The 21551-nt window shown below is 44.6% G+C and overlaps 1 protein-coding gene across 1 annotated transcript in view; it reads left to right on the top strand.

The window, feature by feature from the left end:
• NLK (nemo like kinase) overlaps positions 1-21551 on the top strand; it is a 145403-nt gene that overhangs the window by 110040 nt on the left and 13812 nt on the right. Inside the window, exons 5-7 of the mRNA XM_066599640.1 lie at positions 1796-1881; positions 6006-6215; positions 17699-17800. Coding sequence (XP_066455737.1) covers positions 1796-1881; positions 6006-6215; positions 17699-17800 — 398 coding nt within the window. The remainder of the gene's footprint in view (positions 1-1795; positions 1882-6005; positions 6216-17698; positions 17801-21551) is intronic.

Genomic DNA, 21551 nt, shown 5'->3' with positions numbered 1-21551 from the left:
AGCGAGTCCTATCGCGGCGGAGGCCCGCATCGCCATAACATAGCTGTGTCTTCACAAGAGGCAAGGACTTGGTGAACACTAAGTAAGGAATGAATCTCTGCTGGCTCGGAGGAGAGTGTGGGAGAGATCTGGAGCAAGCAGCCGACAATGTTATAACAGGTTATAATTACCTGTTACTGGGGAACTATCACAGTTAAATAGGGGTTACTGTACGCTGACGGGCTAGATGTTAACGTGGCGGAAAACCTTCCCCTAGAATTAAGTCCCAGCAGCAGCGTATTGTCACCTTCCAGCAAGGACTGACTGTACTGCTGAGCAGGTTAGTTATGGCTTTTATATACACTTTGCCTTAATGTAACAGTTGTGTGACCCCATTTATCACTTCCTGGCAATTAGCATTCTGCTACAAATTATGACCGAGACACAAGATGTGAAACCATTGTGGTAAAAGGAAGCCCAGCCCTGCCCTTACATATCACTGCTGAGCAGATGTACCCTTCAGGTAATTGAGGGACTTTAACAAAAGTTAGATTCTTTGACTTTTTATCATAAGTATTTCTGGCTGACACCCAATAAATTTTTGCACAGTGCTGAATTACACATCTGCATTGCAGCCATACTGGGGTGGGCGCCCATTTACCATTCGGGGTCTGGGAAAGTTAGCCCTGTAATGTCAGTCCTGTTAATTGTTGCACTGCTTCTTCATGCAGAATAGGCATTTTGGCAATTCGGTTTTTGGACTTCAATTTTTTTCATATATGAAGTATAGGGGGAAATATTTTTACAGGAACGGTTCACCATACTTTCTAAAGTATTTACAGTATTTCATTGTGAAACTTTAGGGTTCTATTCCAGACTGGAACACCCTTCCTCCCCCACCCCCCTGACTAAGGGCTCATTCACACCAGTGTTGTGAATTTGTCTGTTGTGTTTTTGGAACGGAGAAACTGAACTAAGGGGGTTTTCTGGACACAAACTATTGATGTCCTATTCTCAGAATGGGTCATTAATAGTTGCCAGAGTACCGCCTCTTGGGATCCTCGGCGATCACCCGATTGCCCAGTCCACTGTCAGTGTAAGAGGCAGGACATGGGTCATAGGTTCAGGAGAGGAAGTGCCCTTGTGGACTTCATTCCCAGTGAAGCCAATGAGCACTGAAGTAGCGATTACCGTTCTGGCATTTCCGTGTCAAACCCCATTGTCGGAGGTGGAAGTGTAATAGCCATTTCAGCTCCCGTTGATTTCAGTGATTTGAAGCTAGCTAAGGCTCTTTCTCTCCTGGCCCCTGTGATGCACATCTGGTCCGCTGTACTGACAGTGGGCCTGCCAATCAAGTGGATCCCTGGCAATTAACTTTTTATTTTTTTTTCTTTTACTTTTCAATGAATTTTCAAAAAAAAAGTCATGCAAAACCGTAAAGGAGCCCTTGCACCAAAGTGAATAAACCCTAACAAAATAGTGCCTCTCTAAGGTGGAGGGAAATATTTTTGGCAGTCAGACCCTACTCAACTCCTATTTTGATTAGATGGCATGCTTCATCACCACAGAGGTACTCTCCTCTATAGCAGCTGTTCTCCGGTGCGTCATAGGAGCATTATATGCCAGCACATGGTTATACGGACTCCATGTGCACCGTACAGGATCTATGAAGTCTATTGACTATGACGGACCTACACTGAAACACTTGTGCATTCCTAATGATTATTACATGTATTTCCCATATTTCTGCACTTTGCATGCCTTTTCTGGCCGCCCCATAACTGTGTTGTTCCTTCTTTCCTTTTCTTGGCATCAGGTCTGAAATATTTACATTCAGCCGGCATTTTACATCGAGACATTAAACCAGGGAATCTACTCGTGAACAGCAACTGTGTGCTCAAGGTAATTCTCCTCTCCATTTTTGCTAATGCAAATGTAATTAAGCGCCTTGTAGTTCTTCTGTAGATGTGGAGTGTGTGATCCTTCCAGTGCACCTGATTATGTAACCTATACGGATGGCTGATGATATCGGACACTAATCTAGAATACTTCTCACCTCAAAACCGTTTGATTAGTACGTTTCATGCCATCTTGGTAAATAATAACTATGTTCACATATCTATTTACTAAGTGTTGTCAGAAGAGCGCATCTAATAGTACAGAGTAGTGCAGAGGGGGGGAGCTGGACATTTGGGTAGGAGCAGGGTAGATGATACTCTGCTTATACGTTCGTCGCCTTCTGCCTGAAAATAGCGCCATCCGTTCCTGACCTTTCTTGTACGTCGCATTAGAAAACTGGTGCAAACGACACAAATGTGCTGTAACAGCTCGACTTTGTATTTCATGTCGGCGTTATAATAGTACACCGCCAGCAAAGTAAGATCCTACACGCTGGAATACTACTACAGCGGATGCTGGACCCACCAGTTGAGCTCAAGTTATCGGAAACTTGGAGGGTGGGTGTCAATCACTCAGCGCTCCGTCTGTTGGGCAGGAGTCACGGGATTACCGTAGTGTGACCTCCGTGCTGTCCTAGTGCACTCGGCAGCCATCACAAATTATAGTGTTGGCAGGGGACTCTGTTACCATAACGTTTATAAAATATGTAGCAAGACACTAAATAGAAATAATCACTACCAAAAGTTATAAGATACGGCGTACTATCACAAAGTATTACATTGTTTTTCCTAGAGCCGGCCTTAGTGTGCGATCTGTGCAGCTGCACATCACCCCTTCCCACTGGAGGGGGCACCGCTGCAACCACTAAACATGGTGCTCGGCATCTTCACACAATGCCACTTTTCCCCTTGAAGCAACTGTCTTGCATAGTCTTAACCCTTTAAGGACATGGCCTATTTTATGTGTAAGGACGCTACAATTTTTGGGGAGGATTTTCATCTCCACTTTTTAAAAGCCATAACTTTTTTTATTTTTCCGTCGACACTGCCGCATGAGGCCGTTTTTTGCGTGGTGAACTGTAGTTTTTAGTGGTGGCTTTTCCGCATTAAAACCCCCTTTTTTTTGGTAATTATTTGTCCATGGATGGAGCTCTGTGAGGGCTTGTCTTTTTGCGAAACGAGCTGTAGTTTTTATGGACACCATTTTGAGGTGCATACGGCTATTTTGATCACTTTTTATTGCTTTTTTTGGGAGGCAAAATGAAACAAATAAGTATTTTCCCTTAGTTTTTTTGGGGGGGGGGTTTACGCTTTTTGCCTTGCAGAATCAAAAAATGTGTTCAGTTTGTTGTACGAGTCATTATGGATACGACCATATCAAATATGTGGGATTTAAATTTTTCTTTATACTAATGGAGGGGAAAAAAAGCACAAAAAAGGTTGTGGTTTTGTTACACTAGTTATGTCCTTGTAGGGGACTTGTACCATAGCTGCTATGATTAAGCATTGCAGGACAGAAGTCCTGCAGTGCCTTATTGCTTCTAATAGCGATTATAGGCAATGGCAAAGCAGGGCGCCTGTATCTGGCATCCTGTTATGGCAACCCGTTGATCCTCCGTGATTTCTTTGCAGGGGTCTGATGACATCACAGAGAACGCGCTCTCTCTGTGAACCCTTTACATGCCACAATCCACATGGATTGTGGCAGGGAAGGCGTTAACAGTGGAGGCGCTGTCCCAATGCACCCCTGCTGTTGCAGTGGGAGGCCGGCTATAGGTGACAGCCGTCTTCCGCTGCTGGATAGCGCGGAATCTCTCCTAATCTTGCGCTATCCACGGGACGTAAGGGTACACCCTGTTGCGTTAGGTACCCCACAGCCAGAACATACACATACGCCCTGTGGCATTAAGGGGTCAAAGAGGTTGTCATACTTTTACCTGCTGATGATGTCTCTTCAGGATAAAATATTGATAGCAGATTGATGGGAGTCCGCTGCCTGGGACCGTCTGGGATTTGCTGTTTCCCCAGTTCAGTGTCTTTGCTTCCTGCAGCAAAACGATTCCTTACATTGCACAGTTGCCTGGGTTGGTACTGAGTTCTTTTTGAGGTGAATGGGACTCAGCCTGCAGTACCAAACTGGGCCACTGTGGAAAGAATGGAGCTGTCTGCTTCCTACATCTCTGTATAAAAGATATCCGCCCCAAGAAACAAAGGATTCCTAGGGGTCACCAATCAATTGTTGTTGAACTATCCTGAGGAAGATGAGTCATCAATAGCTGGAAGGGGGACAACTGCTTTTAGATTTCCCCTCTCTACACTTACAGTTTGAACTGTATTAAAGGGGTTGTCCCGCGCCAAAACGTTTGTTTTTTTTTTTCAAACCCGGTGACTTCTTACTTACCCGGTGAAGATGGCCGCCGGCATCTTCTCCCTCCGTGGACCGCAGGGCTTCTGTGCGGTCCATTGCCGATTCCAGCCTCCTGATTGGCTGGAATCGGCACGTGACGGGGCGGAGCTACACGGAGCCCCATTGAGAAGATAAGAAGACCCGGACTGCGCAAGCGCGTCTAATTTGGCCATTAGACGGCGAAAATTAGACGGCAACCATGGAGACGAGGACGCCAGCAACGGAGCAGGTAAGTGAAAAACTTTTGATAACTTCTGTATGGCTCATAATTAATGCACAATGTACATTACAAAGTGCATTAATATGGCCATACAGAAGTGTATAGACCCACTTGCTGCCGCGGGACAACCCCTTTAAGCTCAAAGTTCGTTCAAAAGAATGACAGTTTGAGCGATCGTTTTCCATAAGCTGCTAATGGGCACGAATACCCATTAGTAGCTTATTAGCTTTATTTGCATGTAAAAGAGCCTCACTTCGCTGTATGCAGATAACAGCAGGTGGCCTGTTATCTGCATACAGCGTCATTATTCTGCCGCAGGACAGCAGCTGAAAACACTTATGTTTTAACAGCGTGCGGTCCCTGCTATCAGCTGGCTGGCCGAACGATGGTTTTTATGGTGAACTAAAAATCATTGTTCGGCTGAAAAGTAAACGATGGTAGAATTTACATGCAGCGATTATTGCTCGAAAGTCATCATTTGAACTAATTTTGGACGATAACCGTTGCGTGTAAATGGGGCTTTACTTGGGTGAAGGAGAGAAGAAACAATTTGGAGGGGAGATTATGATTATATGCTCTCAAGGAGGGAGAGACCATCTTCATTCATTAGATTAGTAAAATGTAGGCAACAGAGGGAAAAAAAGTGACTACAGAATGAGATTATACGGTGATTGTAGGCTTGCGTAGGGACTTGTAGTTGCTAAGTTTTCCATTTTAGATGCACTGGAAAATAGCATTTTCTACCTTTTTAGAATCCTATAACTTATGGTAGCTGTGGAGGGATGGGGTTGGTGCTAAAATATAACCCTACACAGGACATACACTAACCACAGGTCAACCTAGTCCGATCCCTTAACCACTCCAGGTTTTCCATAGATTGTGAGCCTCTTCTCTCACCCCTGTAAGGCTGGGTTCACACAGGGCGGATTTGCCGCAGCAAAACCGCCCGCGGCCGCTAATCCCGGGATTAGCCAGCCATCTGGACGAGATGTCTCAGAAAACTCGTCCACGCGGGACGGCTAATCCGCTGCGGTAAATCCGGCTGAAACTGCGGCCGCCGCAGCCGCGGTTTCAAAAGAAGCAGCATGTCTATTTACCTTTTCTTTTTTGTTTATGTCACGGCCGCGCTCTCCTCTATGGGAGCGCTGGCCGCAACGGAAAAGCGAGCGGTCGGGCCGCTTCAAAGCCGCCGCGGCTTAAACCGCGGCGGTTCTCCCGGCGGAAATCTCGCAGTTTTTGCTGCGGCCAAACCGCGAGATTTCCGACGGGAATCCGCCCTGTGTAAACCCAGCCTAAATCATATACTGATGCAGGAATGGATGCACCAGCGCCTTCTAGGACTGATGGCCCTAAATCACATTGTATCCAGTCCTGCGGCCTATATAAACATCGGGGGACCAGCAGATAAAGTGGACAACATGTATTTGTTCCCATCAAGCCTCATTTTACAAAGTACATCTGTTAATTGCCTACATTTTTTTTTTTGTCTCTGCTTTAATAGATTTGTGATTTTGGATTGGCAAGGGTAGAAGAACTTGATGAATCTCGACACATGACTCAGGAAGTTGTCACTCAGTATTACCGGGCTCCTGAAATCCTAATGGGGAGTCGTCATTACACTAACGCTATAGACATCTGGTCTGTAGGTTGCATCTTTGCAGAGCTGCTTGGGCGACGAATATTATTTCAGGCACAAAGTCCAATACAGCAGGTAACTTTTTTTATATTCTTGTCATCTATAAAACTTCTGTGTTGTAGGGAATTCCCATAATTATATGTAGATTCCATAACTCTAGATATTTAGTATTTGCATCCAGCTGGTTACCTAATGGTTTTATGGCCACCAGACAGTTCCTTGATGCCTTCCATTGGTAGAAGAAATGATCAGGTCGGTCGGATTCTTACCATATCTCAAAACGGCGTCAGCTGTGCTTGGCAATAGGAAAGTCTAAAGTCATAGCTGTTTAGCAGATTACCATCTCGGGGAAAGCATATGGAATGGTTAACATTGGATACAAGAGGTTGTATCAACCTACACTTGGCTTTGATCTGTACTTGCTACATAGTGAATGTAGAAATCTGTGCAAACAACTTGACTTTATTGTATCAGCATCATTCTGCATGGAGAGGGCAATGGTTTGCAATGGTCCTTTCACTGCAATCAGGCTGCATTACTCTTGTCAGTGATTTCTCCCAAAGTATAACACCAGCCGATATAGATGTATAGTAACCAGATCCTTAATTCAACAGATAGTAGGTTTTCTGTGATTTCTTGCAAGAAGGCCAATTCCAATTGTTTAATGTAAATATATAGAGGAAATGACATTGACAGCATTGTCCAGGAATGTGTCATTTATCAACTTACAATTTGCAATTCATATAGATTGCAATTTATGTAATTTGTTTGCTGCTGTCTTAAGACCTGTTTGTAAGAATGCATTTAGTCTATGTGCAGTAAAGGTGCATTTAGACACAGATGGCTCAAGCCATCTTTTTTTTTTTTTTTTTGCCTAATCGACTAATTGGTACTAATTCCTATTAGTACCAGTTAGTAGTGTGTAAGCCACTGGGAGCTGAATGTATTCAGAGGACCACCTGCTGTTCTGAGACCATGCAATCAGCTGTTTATCAGCAGTCCCCAGGCAGAGTAGAGCCTGCTGGCAGAGCACAGCGTGCGGTACGTCTTATCAGCTAATCTGCTGAACGACTGATTTCAAGCTGAACTGAAATCCATCATTCAGCAGAAAACTGAAAGATCGGTACATTTACATGCAACCATTATCGCTCAAAAGATGGCTGAATTTTGAGCGATAATCGTTGTCTAAATGGGCATTAAGCTGGCCTCTTCCCACCGGAGTTACCAAACTGAACAGGAATAGAGGGAAATCCTACCACTTTTGGCTCTGTTCCGTTCTAAGTAAAGTAAAGGGGTATCCAGCATTTGCTTCTTAAAAGACTGCTTAATATACCCTTTTTAAGGTCCATTTACATGGGTGAATTTCTGGCCCCTGACGATAATATAACCAGTCCATAGGTGCTCGTTAAAGGGCCTTCGCATGGGCCAACTGTTATGGGGGACTAACTATCATATATACAATGTTCATCCCCCATGTATTGGCATCACATCGCCTGTTTATATGAGATGTGCTTTTGGCAATGACTGTTTTTGCAACTGCAAAATATTGGATTCTTCTAGGACCGTTTACAATAGGCAATTGTGTGTGGGATGAATGGCTGCACGAACGATCAATTGTGTTGTGTGGCCTTTTGTTTCCATTATTGATGGCAAATCCCGTTTACAGAGATGTGCTGCCAACAAATGATCGTTTTATGTGCACATACAGATGCCATCAGCTGGCAACGAGCATTTGTCAGCTGTTCGATGCCATGTTTACATGGGGCATTATTCAGGATCGGGCGTTCACATCTGCATTATGTCCAGTTTTCTGTTCCCTCGTAGGAGCAGAAAATTAAAAATGACAGAGCGCCCCTAACCCATTGTAGCTTGCCATACATTGGGGACTTCAGATGGGCGTTTTCTGAAGGACTTATTTTTCATGTTGAGTCTGTAAAGGTTCTTATCTTGGACAGCAATGCCATAACTTAAAACAATAATTCTACAAATCAATTAGATTGATCTCTGCCGTGATCTTGGGGCCTAGGCTGCTCTTCCATTGGTTGGGTATAGATCTGTCATTTGGCATTAACGACCCGACCAGTGAGTGAAAAATTCCAACATGACAAATCAACTTTTTTTTATGCACCGATTGCAGCATCTCCTATTCCCATTCTTCATCTTGTACAAGAGTGCAATGTTTTGTGTTTTTTGTTTTTCACAGGAGCAACTTGCACACGGCCATGTGAATATGGCCTTAAATGAGGCAAGAGCCTCTATAAACTAGTCAAAATCTTGCTGTACAGCTATAGATTAACCCTTTGCAATCCAATTTTGGATTCAGGTGTTCCTAGGGGTCTTTCTTCTTTCTGCCATTATACAATAGCGCCATCTGCTGGCTTGAGCCAGTACTGCGGCGTGGGACATGCTGGAAAGGCCCCTGACAACAGAGCGGCCAGTAATCTACAGTAAGAATACCCTGCCGGACGTCTTCCGACATCAGAGTTGTACAGCCTTCAATCAGTGGATTGGAAAGGCTTAAAAAAGGATTGTCTGCTAATTTGTAAGACAGACTCCTACAGTTGTGGCCCCTCCCCGGTTTCTATTATAAAATCTCTACGTTTTGGAACTTGGAGTTATTTTCCTTTTTTTCATATCCGTAATTCTAAAGGAACATTTGCTGAACTGCTATAGAAAACTAAATGTCTATCTAAAGTAAAACTCCAAATAAGTCCCACCATCCCAAAAAGTAACGCTGACCCAACATCTAAGAAGAGTAGAAAGACTGAACAAGAACATAATCATCATGTCACGGATTAAAAAAAGAACAAAAATAGCTAACTATTGAAGTGAGACGACTATGTATGCAGGGTGTCGGAAAATTGACAAATCAAAAAGTAATTAGATTTCCAAAACCTGCTCATTAGCGTTCTATTCAGTGTATTCTCTTCTTCACCTAACATATCAAAGTAGCAAAGTATTTGTTCCGCCTGTGATTCCTCATGCAGTTGTTTGGATATATGGAAAGGAAGCTTTGAAATGAGATCAAAGATTTCAGACGGCATTTGTACAATTCCTCAAGTACTTTTGATCTGTAACTTATTAGTCCCTTCAGAAACATTTTTGAAAGAGAGGAAGGAATTAGCGAATTAATTCATCAGTGGAAAGCTTGGGAAAGATCTGTCCTCAGACCATGACTGTTGATGAGCTGATTGCCTAGATCATGCAGATGTCTAGCAGTCCTGGTTCTGTAGAATGGTCTCCGGTGATAACCGATAATTATCACTTGCTTTAGGGCTCGTTCACACAAGAGACAGTCATGCGATTTTTGTCGCGTTGCTACAACTCGCATGTATGTGAAGCCCATGCTTTCCTATGAGTTACTTCACACGTATGATGTTTTGTAGCCTGCAACAACCCGACACAAAAACCATGCGGGTCCGGTGATATGCCCGCGACTCGTGAGGTTTTGTAGCCCATGTTTCCCTATAGAGCCTTCCCCTCTGTTGCATCGCACAAACACGTGATTTTTGTGCAGTGCGATGCAACTTTGACAGTAGGAAATCGTACTGTCAATTATAATCTAAGCCCTAGCTGCAAGGAAAAAATTAAAAAAACAGCATACATCACCTTAGAAGCGCTGTCAGCCCGGCCGTGTCTTCTCCCCGAAAATCCTCGCATGTGGTGTCACAAAGTTGCAGCATCACCATGAGAAACTGCAGCGATATCGCACGGACCAGTGATACGATATCGCTGCGGTTTTCTCACGGCGATGCTGTTGCCGTGTGAACGAGGCCTTAAGGTGCTTTTAGACGAAACGATTACCTTTCAAACGGCCGAAAGTGAATGGTAATCTTTTAATCTAAACGTGCGCCAATTATGAACGATCACTTTTTGTTCGTTTTATACAGACATAAAAACCATCATTGGCTCGTTCACTTGTTGTTAAATTCTAAACGGCGCTCATTCAGTCCTTCTCATTCGCTAATAGAACGAATATGAAAGAATGAACGATTTCTCATTAGAACGAGCCGGCGATGAATCTGCCTACTTACAGGCTGCATGAGATAACTCTGTCATTCGCTTGTTCAATTGATAAATTGACTCTTCTAAAAGGACCCCAACTCTCTAGTCACTGGTGTTTTCAATCTTTATTTGGTTGGTCCTTCTGGTTTGTCACAAAATGTATTCTAAACACCCTTTTTTCCCCATTATTGTAATCAATGAAAGCTATAAAAAGATACCAGTTTTTTTTTTCCCCCGCTTTAAATAGCTCCAACTTATTCCACAGAATTTTTTTTTCCACCGCCCATCCTGAATCTGATGGGAATTCTGTTCACAATCTAATTACCCTATTGGGGTCATTGTCGCAGGAATCCAAATGTTGTAGCTGTGTTTCCAGAGAGTAAAAGGAAAGCAGACTACCCGTAGAGGCACGGACAAGCCCTGGCAAACCCGTAGAGGCACGGACAAGCCCTGGCAAACCCGTAGAGGCACGGACAAGCCCTGGCAAACCCGTAGAGGCACGGGCAAGCCCTGGCAAACCCGTAGAGGCACGGGCAAGCCCTGGCAAACCCGTAGAGGCACGGGCAAGCCCTGGCAAACCCGTAGAGGCACGGGCAAACCCGTAGAGGCACGGGCAAACCCGTAGAGGCACGGGCAAACCCGTAGAGGCACGGGCAAACCCGTAGAGGCACGGGCAAACCCGTAGAGGCACGGGCAAACCCGTAGAGGCACGGGCAAGCCCTGGCAAACCCGTAGAGGCACGGGCAAGCCCTGGCAAACCCGTACGGGCACGGGCAAGCCCTGGCAAACCCGGAGAGCTTAACCCCTTTGCATCCTATAGAGAAAGCTTCAAAGCAGTCTGCTTCATATACAGTTGGGGTGAGCTGTCAACTCTTTAAATGCTGTCAGTTCTGACCGTGGCATTTAAGTGACCCCCTATTATGAGATCAGAGTGCTGCCCAAGTTAATGGCAGCTGGGGGCCTTCTTATGGCCCCCATGGCTGCCATGTAGTTCTGTCTATTAAGATGTGCCTACAACACATCTTAATAAATTGCCTGCAGAAATGCTTACTATCGCAATACTGAAGTATTGCTGTATATGGTATAAGCAATCAAACAATTGCAAGTTCAAGCCCCTTTTAGAAGACTGAAAAATAAGTGGGAAAAAAAGTTATTCTACAAAAAAAAATCAAGGCTGTTAAAAAAAATTTCCCCTGTTCATAATGAGAAGAAATCAAAATACAAACCCCAAAACCTGTTTGGTATGACCACGTCTGTAAAAGTCCGATCTATCAAAATAACTCATTATCTATAAATAATGGACCATCATCAGAGAAAAATCACTCTTGTGAATGAATCCATTCGAATGAAGGGGTTCTTGTCCTGTGAGAGATCTGTCCATCTTGGAATTGGACAACGTGCATCCAAAAATCATCCATGTGAATACAGCCTTAGGCCTCTGACACACTCGCCATTTTTATTTGTGTGTTGGATTTTTTAAAAAAAACCATCCGACACAAATGTATGGCCCTTTATTTTACAGCGCGGCAGCGCACACTACTACCAGCTTTTTCACATAGACATGGACTGTTACAAAAACCCATTGCATGTCCTATTCTTGTTCCCATCATGGAGGAGAATTAGGACATCCAAATGCATTTAATGTGCGGGCTGTCTTCAGATGTCTGTGGCGACTTGCACCCGAGCCTCCAGTATACCCCTGACACATGGTAAGTGTGTCGGTAGCCTAAGTGCAACACTTGCATTTTCCTCCCGAGTTCTAGCCCTGGTGCCATCGTTTTTGACAGTCCTGTGGCAGATCTTGTAAGTAGGTGACATGCATTCTTAAGAAGCGCCCAAGTAGAAAAACTCTACTTCACAAATGTTATTAATTTTCTTTAGCCCTTCAAAAGAACATGATACCCAGGTGACTTTTTCTCCTAAGCAACGCCGCACCGAGCCGTTTTGTAGCAATTACCGTTCTCAGGGGAAAATTTGTTCCGATTACTACTTCAGCTGCAGCATTCACAACAATCCTTTGGCAAGCTCCGAGGACCAGGTGCACAAACCCCTACTGATAGAGGTTGAATTATACCCTTTTCTTTCCCTGACAGGTATATTTGCCTACTGATGGCTTTTAACTCTGCGCTGCCCGCCCTGTGACTCATCTTACACACCTTCCACCTAGTAACATGCTGCCCGAGATCTTTTTATAGAGGAGCTTTTGTGTTTTTTAAAGAGGCTGTTTTTGGAAGCCTTTCAACTCCCAGAACTAATGCTTTTTCCTTCTATCCTTGACTCTTGGGTGTGCATCCTTCCCCTGCACACAGCAAAGTAAGCAAGCTCCTAGTATACGGGAATAGAGGCTTAAGCAGGCTCGCGGGGGATGACTGCACCCATGCTGGAGATATTGTTACGGAATTTGGAAGACCTTTTAAAGAAAACCCAAGTCAAATCTGAAGCCTGCTGTCACGTCCTGCGCATTTATGAAAGATCTGCAGGTTCTAACAGCTTTCTAGCAGCTAGTGGCTGTTATCTCCGTGATGCAGACGTTCCCACGCCAAAAAATATCGGACTCCTCCTCCTCATGTTATTTCCCTTTTCAAGAGTCATTTGGCAAGTGTTCAGTCGAGCGACAACTCGGGATAGGAAAAGAACAGTTGGAGATGATGCGTCAAGGGAGCGAACTAAAAGAATACATTGTATCGGACAATTTCACAGCCTGATTGTAAATAGTATCCTACGAGAGGTTGTTAGGGCAATGGGATGAGTGAAGGGTTTCTGGAAATGCAGTACCGCTAACCTACAACTGGGGGCATACTGTGGTAAAGAGAAGCATTTATATGTGGATCTTATGAGGTATACACATTTATACTAGATCCATTTTTATATATGCGTGTGTATATGGTGCAAGAAACGCTATCTTTTCTCCCAGTCATTGTTACAAGGCTTGTATAAAAAGTCTGACTTTGGCTTGAAGGAATGCTGCCTTTCAATAGGTGGCACTGTAGAGGTTTTATTCCATCTCCCTTATTTCCATATATGGTGCAAAACCCTGAGACTATTCTGCTGTAGAGCAGCAATGGGCATTGGGTAACAACCACAGATATTAGCCATGTGTATCCTGCTTTTAATGAATCTCCAAGCTGATCCCTGTTTTTTGTTTGTATGGCGGTTGCCAACCAGTTGCCTGTCACTAACTGCAGTAGGCTGAAGACCCACATAAAGGGGCCCATACATATTCGACTACAGGCCCTTTTACATGGGCTGACAATTAGACACGTTCGCCCGCTTGATGAACTGCCAGACTATGTAAAGCTGCACCGATGAGCAAGCAAATACTTGTTTATCAGCTCATCACATATTCTGTGCTGCCGAAAAGAATTGTCTGCTGCATATCTCCTGTGAATGGAGAATGTGCCGCCAACAGCGATGATTGATTGATTTTTGCTTTGTCTTGCATGGAGTCTGAATCTATTTGTATAAAGGCCAGATACACTAGCAGCAATCTAGTTAATCAGTGCTTGTATACGAGAGCAAATTGCTCCATGTCAAAGGACCCGAGAGTTGATGCAGATGGACAATTTCAACCAAAACAATTCTTTATTAAGTGAAATCTAATACTGATCGTTTTAGTCAACTAATGGCCCTTTATGTGCTCCTGCGGGAATCTGAACCCTAATCGTCATCTAGTTCAACCCCCTGCTCAGTGCAGGATCACTAAATCACCCCAGACAGATATTTGTCTAGCCTTTGTTTGAACACTTCCATTGAAGGAGAACTCGCCACCTCCTGTGGTAACCTGTTCCACTCATTGATCACCCTCACTGTCAAAGTTTTTTTCTAATATTAACTTGTGTCTCCCCCCTTTCAGTTTCATCCCGTTGTTTCTAGTCTTTCCTTGTGCAAATGAGAATAGGGCTGATCCCTCTGCAGTGTGACAACCCTTCAGATATTTGTAGACGCTATTAAGTCTCCTCTCAGCCTTCTTTTTTTCAAGCTTAAATATTCTCAGAACCTTTACCCATTCTTCATAGGACATGATTTGCAGACCACTCACCATATTGGTAACGTTTCTCTGAACTTGCTCCAGTTTGTCAATATGACTTTTTTAAATTGGGGAGCCTAGAACTGGGCACAGTATTCCGTATGAGGTCTGACCAAGGAAGAGTAGAGGGGGATAATTAATTCAGGTGATCTAGACTCTATGCTTCTCTTAATACATCCCAGAATTGTGTTAGCCTTTTTTTGATATTGCATCACACTGTTGACTCTTGTTCAGTCTTTTTCACATGTGCTGTTTCTTAGCCCAATTCCTCCCATTCAGCATGTGCTATTTTCATTTTCTTGCCCAAATGTAGTACTTTGCATTTTTCCCTATTAAATACTATTCTGTTAGTCGCCACCCACTGTTCTAGTTTGTCCAGGTCTTTTTGAATCCTCTCTTGTCCAGTGTTGGCCATCCCTCCTAGCTTTATGTTGTTGTCAAACTAGATCAATTTCCCCTCAATTCCCTCCTCTAGATCAATAATAAAAATGTGGAGCAATACTAGGCCCAGGGCAGAACCTTTTGGTACCCCACTTGACACATTCTTTCAATTGGATGTGCAGCCATTTATGATCATTCTTCGAGTACGATCACACAGAGTTGTGAATCCACCTAAGTTGCCGTGGCAATCCTTTATTTGGTCATTTTTTCCAATAAGGATGGTATGCAAAACTTTGTGAAATGCTCTACTAATGTCAAGATATACTAGCTCTACTGAATTCTCCTGATCAACCCAGTCTGTGATTCTGTAATAGAAGGAAATTATATTAGCCTGGCATGATTAATCTGGTTAATCCATTCTTATCTAAGTACTTGCATGCATACGGTTTAATTTGTTTCAAGATCTTACCCGGTATAGAAGTCAGGCTCACAGGCCTGTAGTTTTGTTTTTTTTTAAGCTAGAGACAACATTTGCCTTTCTCCAATTTTCTGGGACTTTTCCTGCTCTCCAGGACATTTCAAAGATTACGGCAAGTGGTTCAGCCGTTACTTCTGCTGCTTCCTTCAGTATCCTAAGATGTAATTCATCTGGACCTAGAGACTTGAATTCGTGCACTTGAATAAATGCATGCAGCAACTGAAGCAGAAATTGTTGAGTCGTTACGTTTCTGCATGCAGAAAACTGGACGACGAGCCATTCAGTGTTAAACAGCAGTCGTTCACTTCTGAACGACTGTCTGCTTATTGTGACTAGAGGCGGGGGATGGGAGGGGGGGAGAACGCTCCCTGGTCCGCTCTGCCTCAATTCCAGCAGTGCTGTGAGCGATGCCAGCGATACTCCTGTGTTAACAGGACAGGAGCGAGCATCACTGGGACAAGTGTTGGCATCGTTTGCTCACTGGCTCGTCCCGTCTATAAGGACCATATAGACACTGTCGCGTGGAAAGAGGTCTGCTCCTGCGTTTAAAATTTTCATCTGATAGTTGGATGAAGTATTTTTTATCCATGAAAGTGTATTACAAGGGTGTATTTTCCTGTGTAAAAAATATTCTTGCCTATATTCAGGGTGCTGAATCCAAAAACAGCAATCTAAATTGTCTGTCAGAATAGATAATGAAGTTATAGACAAAAGTAGGGTAATTAGTATTGTATGATTTTGTTAGAGAATATTGACCACTAAACCTCCGGCCTCCTTTATCGAAACTACCTAACATTACTTCCTGCAGAGATGCAGTTGTCTTATCGGATGATGATGGTGAAGGATTTCAGCAGGACATACGTGCAATTGAAAAACTGTATGGAGGAAAGTAGATGCCGGCGATGCCGACTGATCACTACTGGAATATTCCAAGGGAGAACACTGGTGGACATAAGATATGTGCCTTATGCAAACATTGCATCCAACTTCCCGGGAGAACCGCCGCGGCAAAACCCGCGGCGGCTTTGAAGCGGCCGGGCCGCTCGCTCTTCCACTGCGGCCAGGCCGGAAATGAATGGACATGCTGCGATCGGCAAATCTGCGGCGCAGCAGCGGCTTCTGCCAGCTTAGCCCCAGCGGATTTGCCGTCCCGTGTGGACGAGATTTTTGAGAAATCTTGTCCACTTGGCTGGCTAATCCCGGGATTAGTAGCCGCATGCGGATTTGCCACAGCGAAATTCTGCACGGAATTTCCGCGGCAAATCTGCCCCATGTGAACCCAGCGTTAAGGTTATTAGAGATGAGCGAGCACGCTCGGATAAGGCAGTTACTTGAGCGAGCATTGCTCTTCTCGAGTAACTGCATTCTCTCTCTCCACTACCGCCGCCCCCCCCCCCCCCCCCCGAGCCTGCTCGGATGAGAATGCAGTTACTCGAGAAGAGCAATGCTCGCTCAAGTAACTGCCTTATTCGAGCGTGCTCACTCGTCTCTAGTTATTATCCATAAATCTGCCCTGACGACATCTGAGCACAAATTTGGAATCCTCACCAATTTCTCTATAAGGAGCACAAATTCTGTCCAGAAAGTGTGTGTGTGCACGCACGCACGCACGCACGCACGCACGCACGCACGCACGCACGCACGCACGCACGCACACACACACACACACACACACACACACACACACACACACACATATACACATATATACACACACATATACACACACATATACACACACATATACACACACATACACAACTGCTGCTGCTCTTTACTCCTCCTGTAATACCTCCCTGCCTGGTCTGGGGGAGTTCAAAATATATATTTTTTTATTTTCCTCCTCCAAAACCTAGGTGCGTCTTATCAGGTCCGTCTTATAAAGCAAAAAATATGGCGTATAGATAGAGTCCCCTACTTACGAACACGTTCCGTTTCAGGAGTCTGTTTGTAAGTGCATTTGCATGTATGTCTGTACCGGGGTTTTTATGGAGGGGGATCAGGGGTCGATTCTGCTTTATACAGCGTGGCTGCCGGCTGTTTCTTACAGCTGACATCCGCCCGCAACAGCTCCGATAAGTCGCGCCGCTCATCGGAGCTGTTGACCCTTTAATGCCCTGACCAATTTTCGGGGGTTCATCTATCACCTGGGGGTGGTGGTGTATGGTCATCCATGAGGTTGGAGATGTACATAGCCTTGTGACTGTAATGGATTGATTACCGAACTTTGTACACTACAATGCCGCTGCGGCATGGAGTCTCCCTTAACTAACCTGTTCTTCATTTCCTTGAGCTGCAGTCTAGTGTTGACTGTACTCTTCATTGAAAAACTTTTACCAAAAGGGCTCCAGCGATGCTCCCCTCTTGGGAATTATGTTGAGCCGACTGTCCAACTGCTGCAGGTTATAGTACTAGTAATATTTGTATCTGTTTTACATACATGCAAAGGACGCCCGATGTCCCGGGTGAGCTGCAGAACATTTAATAGCTATGGTGCTTTAGGGCCTGTTTGGAAACGCAGCTGCATTATACAGGTGGCTTCAATGCCGTTTCAAGTCAAAGCCAGAAAAGCTATTGAGTATCTGCAGGTGTCAGATTCAATTCGGGTAAAGTTCTTGCAACCGAAAGTAGACTCGAGCTCACGGTGTGTTTTTGTTGATTTCACAGTTGGACTTGATCACAGATTTGTTGGGAACACCATCACTTGAAGCAATGAGGACAGCGTGTGAAGGCGCCAAGGCACATATACTCAGGGGTCCTCATAAACAGGTAATCCCAGATTTTTTGTACGAGTTATTAAACTAAGTCGATTGGAAATTATGCATCTGTACAAGTAAATAGAAGGGGTAAAAAAAGTGTATTTAAAAAAACAAACAAAAAAACCTTAGCTCTGACATTATTTTCCGTACAGTTTCTTCAAGGCTAAATGCACAATGGTAATATTTCAGCAGCTGATAACGGCCAAACCACTGAGCGGGCACCTCGGATTGGCATCAGATGTGCTTTGCCTTGTAATTAAACATTTCTGCCTCAGTCTTGGTGTCCAAAGAAGCCGCTTATTGCAGAATTACTGCATCCAGGATTCACACTTATCACTTGCCATTACTGCTTACAGAATGCAATGAAAACCTATTTACTTTACTATCTGGACCGAAATTAGCATACGGCACATTTTTAGGATTTGCTTACCTGACTGAAATAGAACTGTATTGCCCCCTGTATTGCTGACATGGACAACGGGGAGGGCCCAAGTGTAGGAACAGTTTGTAGTTTTCCCAGGATAACTGCAAAGATGCCCGGTCCTCCAGAGGGTGGTGACTTTGGCTCATAGAGGGTGGTCTCAAGCATTGTTCATCCTTTTACACCCATACACCCTACTACCCTGGGACTTCTAGAGATAAGCTGCCACTTTCATGTTAGTAAAGGAGTTAACGCCAACAAACAGTGAAGTCTAAGGCACTGGAAAAGTTAATAGCAGTATCTTTAGTCCAGGATAGAGAAGGGGTTAATACCAATATCCCTATTGTCTACTATGGAGAAGAGGTAAATGGTATCCTCCTTTTGTGTCTAGCGATCAGCAAATTGCAGAACAACTCAGCATATCTTTGGCGCTCTGTGACCGGCTGCAGGGAAGGCTTAATAGCCTGAAATACACGAAAAGCCCTGGGAGCTTTCACAAGGCTCCAGGCTGTCATGAGAATCCATCAGTTTCCACAATTGCATCGCAGGCGGGATGATGAGATGCTTGGAGAGGGGCGCTCCTGCGGCCAGCTGCTGGGACTCCATGGTCTGCGCTGACCGTAGCACTTTAACAGTTAAACGACTGCGAACGGAGCCGACGCTGAATGCAGCCATTGTAGGCAGCTGTCTTAAGCAGCTGATAGCCACTGGATATGCAACGAGCTCTGCTCCCCAGCCCACGTCATACAGCTCCTTGCGACCTATATATAGGTCCTTAAGGGGTTAAGCAAGACCCATTTCCACTGAGCCACACCGTTTTGTTTTTTTTCCCCGAAACCATGCAAAAAGTACCTAAAGCGTAATAAATGTGGCACATGGTATATGGATCACAATATTAATTCAAGAGGAGGCGGAATTCTGGCGCATTCTGATTAGCAGATCTGCAAGATTGTGTCCAGTGAAATCATTGTTTTAATGTAATTTCTTCAGAAACGTAGAGTCGAGCGCTTTTATGTGGGTCAATTGGGTAAAAACATTTGTGCCCAATCAGCCTGTTTGTGCCCTCGATAAGAAACTGCTTGCTTGTCGACTAAATTGGTCTTGTATCCAAGCATAAAAATGCTTGCATGTTGCCGGCAGATCTCCCTATGTACACACCGAGATGTCCTACCGCCTAATGCTATTGTATGAGACAACCACTGGATGAGCCATGATTCTTCCACATACAATGCTAGTAACGAGCGCTAATTGATCTGCACTAGAGATGAGCGAGTATACTCGTTTCGAGTAATTACTCGATCGAGCACCGCGATTTTCGAGTACTTTCGTACTCGGGTGAAAACATTCGGGGGGGCGGGGGGAGGCGTGGCGGAGCGGGGGGTAGCGGCGGGGAAGAGGGGGGAGCCCTCTCTCTCTCTCCCCCTCACTCCCCGCTGCAACCCCCCACTCACCCACAGCGCCCCCCGAATCTTTTCGCCCCAGTACGGAAGTACTCGAAAATCGCGGTGTTCGGGCGAAAAAGGGGCGTGGCCGAGTACGCGCGCTCATCTCTAATCTGCACTCATTAAACAGGGCCATTCATAATCCCCCCCCCCCCCCATCGATTCTCGTTTAATCTACACACCCCTTCTGCATGGGATTACAGGGCACCCGGGATACTCGGACATAACACCGCTGATCTCCCACTTCTCGCATTGTTCGTTATTTGTGGTTCTACGGCCGCGGGCCACCTTATAGACCTTCGATTTATAGAAACTCTCTATACTTACTAGTATTAGCAGAGCATAAAAAATGCAAAAGAAGAAACGTCTGTAAACCCAGCATTACTGTAAACCTGATTATAGGCAGCGTGCACGACAAATTGCATCAGAGGCGAGCATATGGCGGCCCGACCGGGCAGCTGTCGAGTTCTTGTGCAGTGGCTATTAGTTGTGGTTTTCCTCTCTTTAATCCTTGGCACAGCCACTTTAGGGACGTGGATGTCATCAGATCAGTGGAAGCTGGATACAGATATGACCAGATGCACGCATCACGAGAGGTGGTCTTACGGAGCAAGCGGCCGCCACCGCATCACCGCACTCCTTTTACTTTAAATACCCGTTCCTTTCTCTGTCTGAGAGAGAGAATGAAATCGATACACAGTTAATGACACGCTTACTAGTTATTTGTACTATTATGCCTATGTATTAAGGGTTCATTTAGTGGTGTAGAATTAAAAAATGCTGCCATATTTAACTTTTTTTTTTTTCCCCCTCTTTGTCCCATATAATTGTGTTGCCTCCATGTGATAAAGGGCAGATTATTCCATAGCTGGGTCAGTGCTGTTTATTTGCGTAGTAAGCCAGCTAATGGCTTCTCCAGCGGTCAAGCTTTTCAGATGCATTTTCACTCAACCACTTCAGAAGCACTTTTCATCCTGACACCCATATTTGCTGCTTTTTTTGAGTTCAGAAGATTGACTGTGACTTCATACAGTCCAGATCTGGTCAGAAAAACTCCTTAGATGGTTTGACACAAGTGGGTGTTGGTTGGTTGCTACGGGGGTACATCCATTGTTGGACAAGCCACTACTCACTGCCAAGAAACTTGACATTTGCAAATGGGCAACTATGTTTGCTCCTTCACAAAAACCCAGATCCGTGGAAAGCATGGCCTTTGCGTTTTAAGGGTGCGCTGCCATTATCATGTGTTTATTTTAGCTGACCCAGTTGTGCTTTACTGTGGAATGCAGCGTGCTGTCACTTTCATTTATTGTGATCTGATTCCATTAATACTCCAACAGGACAGATAATGCAGGGCATCAGTTTGGCACCTTGCCCAAATGACAATATCCCTGCCTTGTAACCAGAAGGCTTGTCATAAGCCAAGCAATGGGTCACTCTACAAACAACAAAAAAAAACATAGTTACAGGGGAAAAAAATAGAGAAATCCATTTCCCAGCAGGCAAAGAAAATCTGAGTATTACCAACCCTTAAGCCACAGTCCCCATCTGTCAGCGCTGAAAAGCTGCGAGCGGCAGGACCAACCGATGGTGAAGGAATAGGGTGATCGGAGCCATTAGAGCAGGAAACGCAACGTCCACGAGAGCGATGCCTACAATTTAATCAGTAAGCACAAGAAACTAGAAATTCAATAAACCAGTTAGTTTTTTTTCAGGAGCGTAGGAATGGGCCGTTACATCAGGAATCATTGAAGCCAATGAGAAGAAAAAAAGTCTATTATACTTCCAAATTGAACTGGAATGTTATGGCTGCGCTGCAATAGTACAAGGACATAAAATCTGGAGAGGAGCAAAGGGGAGTAGAATTCAGGGATGTCTGATCCAGTCCGTCATCATGA

Source organism: Eleutherodactylus coqui, chromosome 4 (genome assembly GCF_035609145.1).
Source record: "Eleutherodactylus coqui strain aEleCoq1 chromosome 4, aEleCoq1.hap1, whole genome shotgun sequence".
NCBI lineage: Eukaryota > Metazoa > Chordata > Amphibia > Anura > Eleutherodactylidae > Eleutherodactylus > Eleutherodactylus coqui.
The sequence above is the reverse complement of the archived record's forward strand: the minus strand, read 5'-3'. Positions and strand labels throughout refer to the sequence as shown.